The sequence below is a fragment of the Dendrobates tinctorius genome, unplaced genomic scaffold (assembly GCF_039654945.1).
Source record: "Dendrobates tinctorius isolate UK_male_01 unplaced genomic scaffold, ASM3965494v1 ptg000254l, whole genome shotgun sequence".
Lineage (NCBI taxonomy): Eukaryota > Metazoa > Chordata > Amphibia > Anura > Dendrobatidae > Dendrobates > Dendrobates tinctorius.
In genome coordinates, this window is record NW_027361921.1 from 14,286,579 (window position 1) to 14,299,356 (window position 12,778).

The window sequence follows — 12,778 nt, forward strand, 5'->3', positions numbered from 1 at the left end:
GATCTATGCCGTGCCACAAATCTGTCTCTGAGCTCCTTGGCCAGTTCCTTTGACCTCATAATTCTCATTTGGTCACATGCACTGTGAGCTGTGAGGTCTTATATAGACAGGTGTATGCCTTTACAAATCAAGTCCTATCAGTTTAATTAAACACAGCTGGACTCCAATGAAGGCGTAGAACCATCTCAAGGAGGATCACAAGGAAATGGACAGCATGTGTCTTAAATATGAGTGTCTGAGCAAAGGGTCTGAATACTTATGATGACCATGTGATATTTCAGTTTTCCTTTTTTAATAAATTTTCAAAAATTTCTACATTTCTGTTTTTTTCAGTCAAGATGGGGTGCAGAGTGTACATTAATGAGAAAAAAATGAACTTTTTTGAATTTACCAAATGACTGCAATGAAACAAAGAGTGAAAAATTTAAAGAGGTCTGAATACTTTCCATATCCACTGTATATTGTGCATTTATTATGCTGTATAGTAGACAACTTTAATACCTTTGGTAGATCTTTAACATGACACCACTTTTATAAATATAAGTTATACGGATTACAAGGAATTTAACATGTGGGAAATCAAAAAATAATTATAAATTCCTTTTATCGTAATAAGACATTGATATACAAATAAATAATAATTACAAAATTCAAAGTAATTTTTGAAATGGGTAGTGAATTTTCCTGGCAAATGTATTATTCTACTTTTTGTGTAGCCAACAACTTTTCTTGTGTTTTGTTGATAATATATTTTAGGAAGAGCAACCCTTTTTTTTTAAATTTCTTAAAAGCAACTTTTTCTGAATTTCTGAGAATGCCTTACAAAGTCACGGATTTCAAGGTGAAGAGGCATATGCTTTGTCATAATTTATTTGATTTTTTTAAGGGTGAAGCAGGAAGAGCTGGACAAACAGGAGAAACAGGATTTCCAGGATCTGTAGTAAGTATTAAACTTGATGCTTTTTTTTAATTAAGGCTGTTCAGCAGTTCATCGGTACATTGGTTTATGTTGGCCAGCCATGTATATAATTAGAAAATATAAATTGGCTGATGGATAGTGGTAGCTCAAACAAAGATGTTGGTAATTGAGACTTAAATGGGTATTCTCAAGTTTGTAAATTAGTCCCTATCCATAAGGTAGGTTTTAACTTCCGATCATTGAGGTCCAACCACTAAGACCCCCACCGATCTCGAGAATCGGTGCTCTGAATGGAGCAGTGGTTGATAATACAAATTGCCAATCCATTCATTCTTATTGGAGTGCCGAATACCTGGCAAGCAAAGGTCTTGGCTACCTTTTACCGCTCTATTCATAAAAGGCACTTCAGAGACTCCATTCGCCAGAAAGGTGGTGGTCCTAGAGGTTGGACCCACAGTGATCGAATTTATCCTCTGTAAATTGGATAATTGCCAAATTTGAGCTTGAATTCTCCTTTAACACACTACATAAGTGAATAGTCTTTTACTGCTTTTTTGTGCAGTTACTGTCCATTCTGACCACTAACATACACATGTGGCAACAGCTCATTTCCTTTGGTAAATGAATCAGCAGGCACACTAAAATCCAATATGTCTGATCCTACTTTTTCAGCTTGATTCAGGTTACCTTCAATACTTTAGATTGTGGAGATTAGTAAAAATGTAGCCAAAGTCTATAGTCATTTTTAGGCTACGATCTACTAGTGCAATGTAAACACACTCAGATATCAATATGGCTCTACTACTAGAAGTACTACTATGGACAGAAGATGATGTTACTAAATGCGTAATATTTGCAGCAGAGTATACTGTATGTTGTAACTGGAATAAAGATAGAACAGGCATACCGAGCTTTGGTGCCATGCAATATTGTGCTTTTTGTAATTTAATTACCGTATATCTCTTCTTTTAGGGAGCCAGAGGATTTCCCGGTGCTCCAGGACTCCCAGGACTCAAAGGACATAGAGTAAGACTTTTATTCTATGTATTTCTTAGTTTATATAATATGTTTAGTGATTGCAGATGTTGTAAGATGCAATTTTGAGAAAACGTTCCTGTACATGACACTGTTGTGTGTAACTGTATAATTCTATTTTATCTTGTTTTCACTCACTGTGATGTAATGGTGCTGTGCTGCTTGCACTGCTCTATGCATTCTAAATATACAGTATTTATCTGCATGCCCCCATTTAATACATAACAACAACCATTTTAACTGGCCCACCCCCCTAACTAGCACCCCTGTAGCACAAACATGTTCCTCATCATAGAGACAGACTGCTTAGGGTCCCGTCACACATAGCGATCTCGCCAGCGAGATCGCTGATTTTGTAACATATCAGCGATCTCACCAGCGAGATCGCTGTGTGTGATGGGGATCAGCGACCGGCCCCCCTGCCGGTTATCGCTGATCGTGCTCGAGCGGCCTGGGCCGTTTTTCGATCTCTGGTCTCCCGCTGCCCAGCACGCATCGCTGCGTGTGAAGCAAGAGACCAGCGATCAGCGATGCTGGACGCTGGTTGCTAATGTAAACGTAGGGTATCCAGGAGCTGCGGCTCCTGGATACCCGCTGTTTACATTGGAAACAGGCGTACACGCTGGTTTCCAAGGTAAACGTCGGGTATCCAGGAGTCGCGCGGCTCCTAGATACCCGATGTTTACCTTGGAAACCAGCGTGTACGCCGGTTTCCAAGGTAAACAGCGGGTATCCAGGAGTCGCGCTGCTTCTGGATACCCGATGTTTACATTAGAAACCAGCATCCAGCGTTGCTGGTCCTGATCGCTGGGGCTGTCTATGTGACAGCTCACCAGCGATCAGCCTAACGATGTCCCAGCGATCCCATCATGTCAGCCCCATCGTTTAGTGTAACGGGGGCTTTAGTGATGGCCTGTGGGCAGATCTCTCCTTGGTTTCTCTGGCTTAGGTAAGGAAGATACCCTAAGTCCCACACCGGAGCACGAGCATATCATTAACTGAAAACTTCTAACACTGAGTACACAAGAACCACAAGATGATTTCTCCACGCCAGGTATCATTTTAATCAGTAGAACAGCACCAGTCTGACAATGTCTGTAGTTTACTTAGCAAAATCCTGCTGACAGGTTCACTTTAAAAGGATTATTTGCTGTACTAACCATAATGTGCAAGTCCTTAGATCTTTGTGGAAAATGCGTTAGATGTCTAACAATACCTGTCATGTAACATTTTATAATATGCATATGAATGCAACAGTTATTCCTGAAGCCCCTATGGCTGTGCCCTGCCTCACAAAATTACCATTGTTTCCCAAGTCAACTAAATAATGTTTGCAAATAGTTGCTAACAATATAACGGTCATAAAATGTCACTCAGAAAACTAATGCACACAAACAGTATGGGGGATATTGAGAATACTGAGTTTTCAATCAGGGACAAACCTTGAGTTAAGTCCCCGTTACACATAGCGATATTGCTAGCAATATCGCTGTAACGTCACAGATTTTGTGATGTAGCAGCGATATTGCTAGCGATATCGCTACATGTGATACTTACCTCCGACCGGCTCCCTCGCTGGTCACGCGAGAACGTCCTGGATCATTTCTCGTCGGGCGCTTCCTGCTGGGCTTCCTGTGGCACCAACGAGCGGGAGGACGTCAGGATCGCCGCGTCTGACAGGTAAGTAGCAACCCCCGACCCCTGCGATGTCGCTGGTTAGATCTGCCTGTGTGGCAGCTCACTAGCGACCACTTCGAGATGCACCAGCGATCCATATCGTTGTCGGGATCGCAGGTGCATCGCTAAGTGTAACAGTACCCTTAGAGGTTTATACATTGGCTTGTGAAAGTATTCACTACACCCTCCACCTTGGCATTTTTTTGTGTTTTGCTACCTCACAACCTGAAATTTCACTTTTTTTTTTTAAAGGGTTTGCATCAGTTCATGTGAAGAACACATCTACAACTGTGAACATTTGCTTTTCTTTTTATTGTGAAGCAAACAACAAATAGAACAACATAGTCGAAAACTTCAGTGTGCAGAACTATTCACCCCCCTAAAGTCAGTACTTTGTGGATCTTCCTTTCTCTGGCAATTACAGCTGCAAGTCACTTTGGTTATGTCTGTATGAGCTTTCTACATCTTGCCACTGGGATGTATGAGGAAAATAGAGTTGGAACCAGCTCAACACACCGGAAAAATTTTAAATTCACAGTCTTTTTTGGAAATCCTTTAAATTGAAATTAATGAAAAAATGGGCATCTCAGACAACAAAGCAATAAAGAGGGGTGGTGTGTATAACAAGAATCAATCCATATGCATTTCAAGCTACATGGCTCTTGAACACTTGATTAAAACCCAGGACCCCAGTGCTACAAAGCTGTAGTGCTATCCACTGAGCTACCGTGCTGCCCACAACTAGCATGTGGAAGAAGTTGATCTGGTCTCATGAGACCAAAGTAGAACTTTTTGGGTTAAATGAAAAGGACCGTGTGTGGCTCAAAAACCAACACTGCACTTCAACCTAAAACACCATCCCCTCCGTCAAACATGGTAGTGGCAGCATCATGCTGTGGGGATTCATTTTTTCAGCAGGGATAGAAAAGCTGGTCAGCATTGATAAGAAGATGAATGGAGATAAATTATTATTTTTTTATTATTTATTTATTGTTATAGCGCCATTTATTCCATGGTGCTTTACAAGTAAGGAGGGGTATACATAAAAACAAGTACAATAATCTTAAGCAATACAAATCATAACTGGTACAGGAGGAGAGAGGACCCTGCCCGCGAGGGCTCACAATCTACAAGGGATGGGTGATAATACAGTAGGCGAGAGTAGAGCTCGTCATGCAGCGGTTTGGTTGATCGGTGGTTACTGCAGGTTGTAGGCTTGTCGGAAGAGGTGGGTCTTCAGGCTCTTTTTGAAGGTTTCGATGGTAGGTGAGAGTCTGATATGTTGTGGTAGAGAGTTCCAGAGTAGGGGTGATGCGCGAGAGAAATCTTGTATGCGATTGTGGGAAGAGGAGATAAGAGGGGAGTAGAGAAGGAGATCTTGTGAGGATCGGAGGTTGCGTGCAGGAAAGTACCGGGAGACGAGGTCACAGATGTATGGAGGAGACAGGTTGTGGATGGCTTTGTATGTCATGGTTAGGGTTTTGTAATGGAGTCTCTGGGCAATTGGGAGCCAGTGAAGGGATTGACAGAGAGGAGAAGCTGGGGAATAGCGGGGGGACAGGTGGATTAGTCGGGCAGCAGAGTTTAGAATAGATTGGAGGGGTGCGAGAGTGTTTGAGGGGAGGCCACAGAGCAGGAGGTTGCAGTAGTCAAGGCGAGAGATGATGAGGGCATGGACTAGGGTTTTTGCAGATTCTTGGGTGAGGAATGAACGGATTCGTGAAATATTTTTGAGTTGAAGTCGGCAGGAAGTGGAAATACAGGCCAATCCTGGAGGAAAACCTGTTAGAGGCGGCAAAAAACTTAAGACTGGGGTGTAGGTTCTCCTTCCAGCAGGACAATGTCCCTAAACATATGGCCAAGAGCTACAATGGAAGAATGATTTAGATCAAAGCATATTCATGTGTTTGAATGGTCCTGTCAAAATCCAGACCTAAATCCTACTGAGAATCTGTGGCAAGACTTGAAAATTCCTGTTCACACATGCTCTCCATCCAATCTCACTGAGCAAGAGCTAGTTTGCAAAGAATGTCAGCCTCTAGATGTGCAAAGCTGGTAGACACCCCAAAAGATTTGCAGCAGTAATTGTAATGAAGGATGATCCTACAAAGTATTGAGTCAGGGGGCTGAATACAAATGCACTTCACAATTTTCAGACATTTATTTATAAAATAACATGTATTGTTTCCTTTACACTTCACAAATACTTGCTACTTTGTGTTGGTATATCACATCAAAAAACATTTGCATTTATGGGTATAATGTGAAAAATACTTTTTCAAGACACTGTATGTTGTTTCCCAGAGATTGTTCTGGGCCTGAGTACAAATTTCTATTAAATTAAGTGATATTGTAGACATATGTATTGAAGTGTCACAAAGGGAGTTTATGTCATTAAAGATTTCTAATAGATATTGTGTTGGAATCCTCGCTATATTTGCTGACAATAAATAAGAACACTTTGGTTTCTATTAATTGGCAGCAAAACTGCACACACATTGTCCTGCTCTTATCTGTAGATTAGATCAAATGTAATATTTCAATCCTAGAGACAATTCTGCAGCAACTCGGTGTACTTTTAGCTGTGCTGTCACATCCCGAACCACAAAAATGAGAAAATACCTTAAAAGTGTCGTGTGTTTCTGCTGTTTGATAAATAGGGAGTAAGTCACCTAAAACACATTCACTTTAGTTTCATAGCCTAGACACATTCATATACGTAGTATTCTAGCTATCTAGCTTTCCAAAAACCTGAAGTAACAGCCATTACTCCCAATTCCATAAGAAACATGCATGCTCTCCTCTGCCAAGCAGACACGTTCAGCTGATTTGGGAAATAGAAATAAAATCTTGCTAGCAGAATCAATTATTAGACATGATGGAAACATTTCTGCAATAAATCTTCAGTGTGTGATTTCACCTTAAAGATGTTGTCTCAAACACAACATTTATAATCTATGAAGACAGATGATAAAAAATGACTGCTAGGAGTCCCATCAGTCCCATGAAGGAGGACCTAAGGACCACTATTTAATAAAATATTAGGAAGCTTGTGCAGACACTGTTCCTATAGACAACTAATAAACTTGTGTACTGATCTGATAACTTATAAAAGAGCTAAAAGAAGAAAAAATAAGGATCCATTGTCCCCAGTAATAGTGAAAATACAAAAATGTATTGAGAAACCAGGAGTAGGAGAAGGGGGTATATAGACACATGTGAGGAAACAAGGACGCACATACCAAAAAAATCATTAGCATATAAATATAAATATGTCAAACAATCCAGTAGTAAATTTACATGAGTTCATGCATAATGGCACAGCCCAAGTCTGCATGTAAGAGAGCTGTATATCAGTGCCAGAGTTAGCAGTATCACTGCACTTGTAAGTGTATCAAGTGTTAGGTAGACCAATACATTACCTCAGACTCCTACTCATTGTATACCTCCGAGCTCCTAAGGAGGACGTGCTCCAACTCGACTCGTATTTTGGCACAGCCCTCGTTAGGGAAACCCCCTACTCCTACTTCTGGTTTCTCAATGCATTTTGGTATTTTGACTATTATTGGAGACATTTGATTGTTTTTTACCTCTTTGTGTGTTTATCTCATTAAACAACTTGTTTAACATGTTTAAAAAGTCCAATTACACCATGTTATACATATTATTCTAAAATATGTTGTTATATGCTATTTCCTAGACATGCTACATTTTCCTAACTTTCCAACTTACATAAGCGGTGGAAAGTCTTCACAGTGTGCACACTAGCAGTCACTGAGACAGGACAGCAGGAGCTGGGGACCCACCTTGCTTGTAATGATGCTAGAGCCACAGTGAGAGCACTGTGCAGGAGGGGGAGTTTCAGAGTGACTCTAGGTAAGCATGGGGCTAGTCTGTGGCTCCAGTGACACCCTCACATGTCTAGGGTGGGGGTGAGACTCCACAGTGTGCACCATCTACTTCTTATATAGCAGTGCCACTGAGAGGAGAGCAGGAGCTTGGTCTGCACAGTGCTTTCTCTGTGACTGTAGCATCATTACCGACACAGTGAGAGCTTGTCCAAACTCAGCTCCTTCTGACTGCAACTTATTGAGGCAAAGAGCCCTTGCCGTGGAGTCTCTCTTGTCCCACTCCCAAAGTTGGTAGATCAGAACACAACATAAATTGTACGGATCTCACATTGGCAAGTTTGATCTGAGACTAGGATCAGTATTCGACATGTTGCTGATTTTTAGAGTAAACCACTATGTCAGCAAAATTACACTAACATGTGATCAGCTCATAGACTGAAATGGGTAAGAGTTATATTTGCTAAAAAACATGGATAGGATTTGTATGTGATAAACTGTCATCTGGGTAAGACCGTACGTGGGCAGATAACACAATAGTTGTGGCACATCAGAACATCAGACATAGGAACACATACAAAGCCTAAATGTATTGGGAATTATATTGAATGAAGAACCATAAAGATAGTTATAAAAAGCATTAAAGGCATATCAGTCACTCTAGACATAAGAATAGGGAACATGTTTGACTTAAGGTACTGTCACACTTAGTGATGTACCAGCGATCCCGACCAGCGATATGACGCGGTCAGGATCGCTGGTACATCGCTAAGTGGTTGCTAGTGAGCTGCCACACAGGCAGATCTCACTAGCGACATCGCTGGGGTCGGGGGTCGCTACTTACCTGTCACACCAGGCGATCCTGCGTCCTCCCGCCCGGCTCCACGCGTCGCTCGTCGTCACAGCAGGAAGCGCCGCAGGAAGCTGACGACGAGAAATGGTCCAGGACATTCTCGCGCGATCAGCGATAACCAGCGGGGGAGTGGGTCGTAGGTAAGTATCAGACACAGCGATATCACTAGCAATATCGCTATAACGTCACAAGTTATAGCGATATTGCTAGCGATATCTCTTAATGTGACATGCCCTTTAGTAATCTGCTCTATGTGTGGCCTACTGAAGGCCATCACAGCCTCAGCTGTTGGAGGTCATTGTGTAAACTTTGTTGTCTACTCATTATGCAGCTCAGGGTTAATGAATGGACACATGCAGACTAGACATAAAAGTTTCTTATGCACATATCACTGTGATGCACAAACAATTCTTAATCCTTCCATGTGTCAGTATCATGTGTAACCAACAGTTAAACTGATTTTCTCATTAAGGATAGTAATGACCTATCACTAGGCTGTGCTATTACTTCCTGATCAGTGAAGATCCCTCAGCTGAGAATAAAACTGATCCTGAAAATGATGGGGTCACAGTGCATAGTCCTATACCATTGTTTCACTGTCATAGTTGGTGGTGTTTGCCCAGTGAGATAGGGAAACCCCTTCAAACCTCTATCCCTCCTGATCCATTTTATTTTAATGTAGCAGGTAATCCAATAAAATTGAAAACTATGTTCAAATTCAACCAGCTTTATTATAATTGCTGAAAACCTAAAGATACAAAACAATGTTGTTATTGTATGATTTGATGTTGACATCTTATTTTGACTTTTTAGGGTCATAAAGGACTGGATGGTCCAAAAGGAGAGATCGGTGCAGCTGGGTCAAAGGTAGGAAGCTATAATAAGCAATATCTTTGAAGTGGGCCTGTCAGTATCTCAGTCTGTTACAGAGATATAACTGACTTTTAATTTGGCTGATTTTGACTATGATGGGGGATGATTGGTATTTGGCTTTGGCCACAATAGTTAACAACAACTGACATATCGGATCTAAACATGCATATATGGGTACAGACCAGAACCAATTAATCAGAGAAAAAAATAGCAACTCCTTACATGATATAATCCTACAAAAGCTATGGAGTAATCTGCCCTAAGCAATAAAGTGAGATGAGAAACAGTACCATCAATGATGTATAAAGAATTACCTATTGAGAAACTCACATAATATTAAAGGGTATATACCTTAAAGACAAAAGAAGATAGGTGTAGAAGGGGAAAAGCCTGGCAACACATGCCATCACACAGATCTCATGGCAAAAAAGAAATAAATATACAGTATAGCAGCACAGAGCCAAATACAGAATAGCACATGTATCTCACCATAACAACTATATGTAACAGACAAGTATACAGAAATTACATGTGGAGAGATGGTATATACTAAAAAGGAAATAAATCTGCATAGTCCTAAGCATAAAGTGCTGCTCACATTGCTGTGAGGTATCAATGCTTACCCATGTGGGAGAGACCTAAGTTATAGGCTGTGTTTGCCTTTGCCCCGACGCGCGTTACACGTTATGGGCTTCCTTGGGGACCTGTCAGTATCTCAATCTATTACAGAGATATATTTATTTTGACTGATTTTGACTATGATAAGGGAATGTTGTTGCTTAACTATGGCCAAGATAGGTAGTATTTGTACCAATTCACCTCTTTCATTAAATCTCAGGTTTATTAATAATAATAATAATAATAATAATCTTTATTTTTATATAGCGCTAACACATTCCACAGCGCTTTACAGTTTGCACACATTTTCATCACTGTCCCCGATGGGGCTCACAATCTAAATTCCCTATCAGTATGTCTTTGGAATGTGGGAGGAAACTGGAGTGCCCGGAGGAAACCCACGCAAACACGGGGAGAACATACAAACTCCTTGCAGATGTTGTCCTTGGTGGGATTCGAACCCAGGACTCCAGTGCTGCAAGGCTGCAGCGCTAACCACTGAGCCACCGTGCTGCCCAGGTTTATTGAATATGATGGAAAAATTAACTCATCCTTTTTGTCATATATTCCCCAAAACATATCACACACCTGATGAATTAGTAGAGCAATATATCCCAATGGGCAAAGGAAACATAAATTGGGCACCTCCAGTCAGGAGTCTGATCTTTATTTCACAAAGAAATTCATAAAGAATGTTATATCATCTATCATACTCCACTCAACAAATAAATTATAGCATCAAGAAGGGAAAGTCATGTAATTATGTAAATCAAATGATTAATAGACCTAATGATGATAATCAAATGGTGAAAAAATGGAAAAAAACTTTCAGAATTTTTCAATTTATTCAGCACTAGGAATGAGTACCACATGTAGAAATACACACACTTACAGGCTTGGCTGCTATCATTGAGGTTATTAATGGTTGTCTGAGGACTGTTCTGCTATGCTGAATGCACTTGGACAAATCATCCAGGTGCTAGCAGCTCCCTTTTCAATTGCCGACCAATAATGTCACAGATGTGCTTGATGGGAGACAAGTCCAGACACCCTGCAGGCTATGGTAGCACTACCAAGTCACAAAGTCTTCTCACCATAGCCAGAATAATATGGGACCTGTTGTGTTGAAAACAGGCTCCTGGGACAATTTGACAGAACAAGAAACATTCTACAGCTTTTGAGATACGACAATGAAAAGAAAAATTATCAAATTTTGAAGGTATAACGTACATGGATCCTTACATGATTTATGTTGGACATATGACTATAACTAAGCTTAGAACTTATGTTGCCACACATATTTTTTTTAAATCAAATAGTGAAGAAAGTAAGAAGGATAACTATACATACATAGCCATGTATAAATATCTCAGCAATATTACTTTTCTTACATTTTTAGTAAAACAAGAAAATGCCACACATATTTTACATGGGTAGATATGAAACTGAACATTTAGTCAACTACATATTTTTTTGTTTCACTTTAGGGTGAATCTGGTCCTACTGGTCCTATGGGTCTAAATGGCCCACCGGTAAGTTTGAGACATCATATGTAGTCACTTTGTAATTTCCTACCTAATTTTCTTATTTTCTTTTTCATTAATTCATGGTATCAATCATCATTTAGTTCAGCTGTAATTGCATTTGTCATTAGACTTATACTATGTCTGGGATGATTTAGTGAATCCTGCTTTGAGCAGGGGGTTGGACCAGATGACCCAGGAGGTCCCTTCCAACTCTAACATTCTATGATTCTATACATAACACTTATCCATATCTCTGGATCAACATAGCAGATAAAGTGGCCACTTTCACCTGGTGACAGGTCCTCTTTCATCCTTTTTATTGTTGGAAGTTGTTTCATGTGCTCCTAGTGTGAGCAACAGTCCAGAGCTTGCTCTGTTGTGTAGACTTCCCTATGTGACTGATTTCTGTGAATTGCAGGATTACAGAAGTACAAATTCCTGCTGGCTCCTTCCAGTCTCCTCCTATTTGTACTGAGGTTTGCCCTTCTTGTTCAGTACAGTTTATGGATACAATATCTTTGATTCATCAAAGTGTTTAGCTAGAAATCTGGCATAAAAAATTTTGATAAGTCACACATTTTTTTCATTACTTTATATAGGTGACTTTTGGCATTTTCAAGCCAGTTTCACCCAAATCCATCAAAATGGGCGTAGCTGGGGTAGAATATGCACGATGGGGCATGGAGATGTCTGCTTGTCAAATTCATCACAAGCTGCAACGTTCCTTACAGCAAAAATCCTGCCACTTTTAAGTCATGCCTGATTCATTAGGAAGCATGCACCTCTAATGAATCAAGAGCGCCAAATGAATGAATCAAAGCACCAGTCTTTATGAACCGGGGCAATTGTGTTGGAAGAAAAAGGTCATTCTTTAGACAGATCTCATTTAACCCCTTCACTACATGGAGCGCCCCACAGGGCCTTAGGTTACTCGGTACTGGGCCTGTCAGGTTCTTTAAAGGGGATGTCAAGGTGGCAGTGACCCGGTCCATGGCCCTGGGCATCCAGTAAGAAATAGAGGAAAGTTATGTGGTGTTTGGTCGTGACACCACCCGTGGTGTTCGGCAATTGGCGGCCGACGCTATGGTTTTGGACCACTGGGGCTGATGGTGACGCAGCAAAGATGGTTCAGCTCCCCACGGGTAGAGCAGGGTCCCAGGGAAAATATATTTGGTTGTTAAGATGGTTGTGAACGTTGGGGTGCAGAGAAAAAGTGAAGGACACAGAGAGGTGCAGTTTTCTTTACCTTTTACTTGAACGTAAATGCAATCTGGGGTACAACATACAGATGATGGATTGAATCCGGCTTGCCTAGAGGCATTCAGGGGATCCACCCTGCCAGGTAAGGTTGGGGACCTTCCTTCTGAGCTCTGTTTTCGGGTCCCTGCTGCTTGTAGCTAAGCTGCGACCCTCTCCTGCTTGAAGATTG

At 40.9% G+C, this 12,778-nt stretch overlaps 1 protein-coding gene across 1 annotated transcript in view; it reads left to right on the plus strand.

Moving 5' to 3' along the window:
• The window catches only part of COL5A2 (collagen type V alpha 2 chain), a 281,575-nt gene that overhangs the window by 156,780 nt on the left and 112,017 nt on the right, over window positions 1–12,778 (plus strand). Inside the window, exons 12-15 of the mRNA XM_073558191.1 lie at window positions 887–940; window positions 1,892–1,945; window positions 9,146–9,199; window positions 11,311–11,355. Of these exons, the coding sequence (XP_073414292.1) occupies window positions 887–940; window positions 1,892–1,945; window positions 9,146–9,199; window positions 11,311–11,355 (207 nt within the window). The remainder of the gene's footprint in view (window positions 1–886; window positions 941–1,891; window positions 1,946–9,145; window positions 9,200–11,310; window positions 11,356–12,778) is intronic.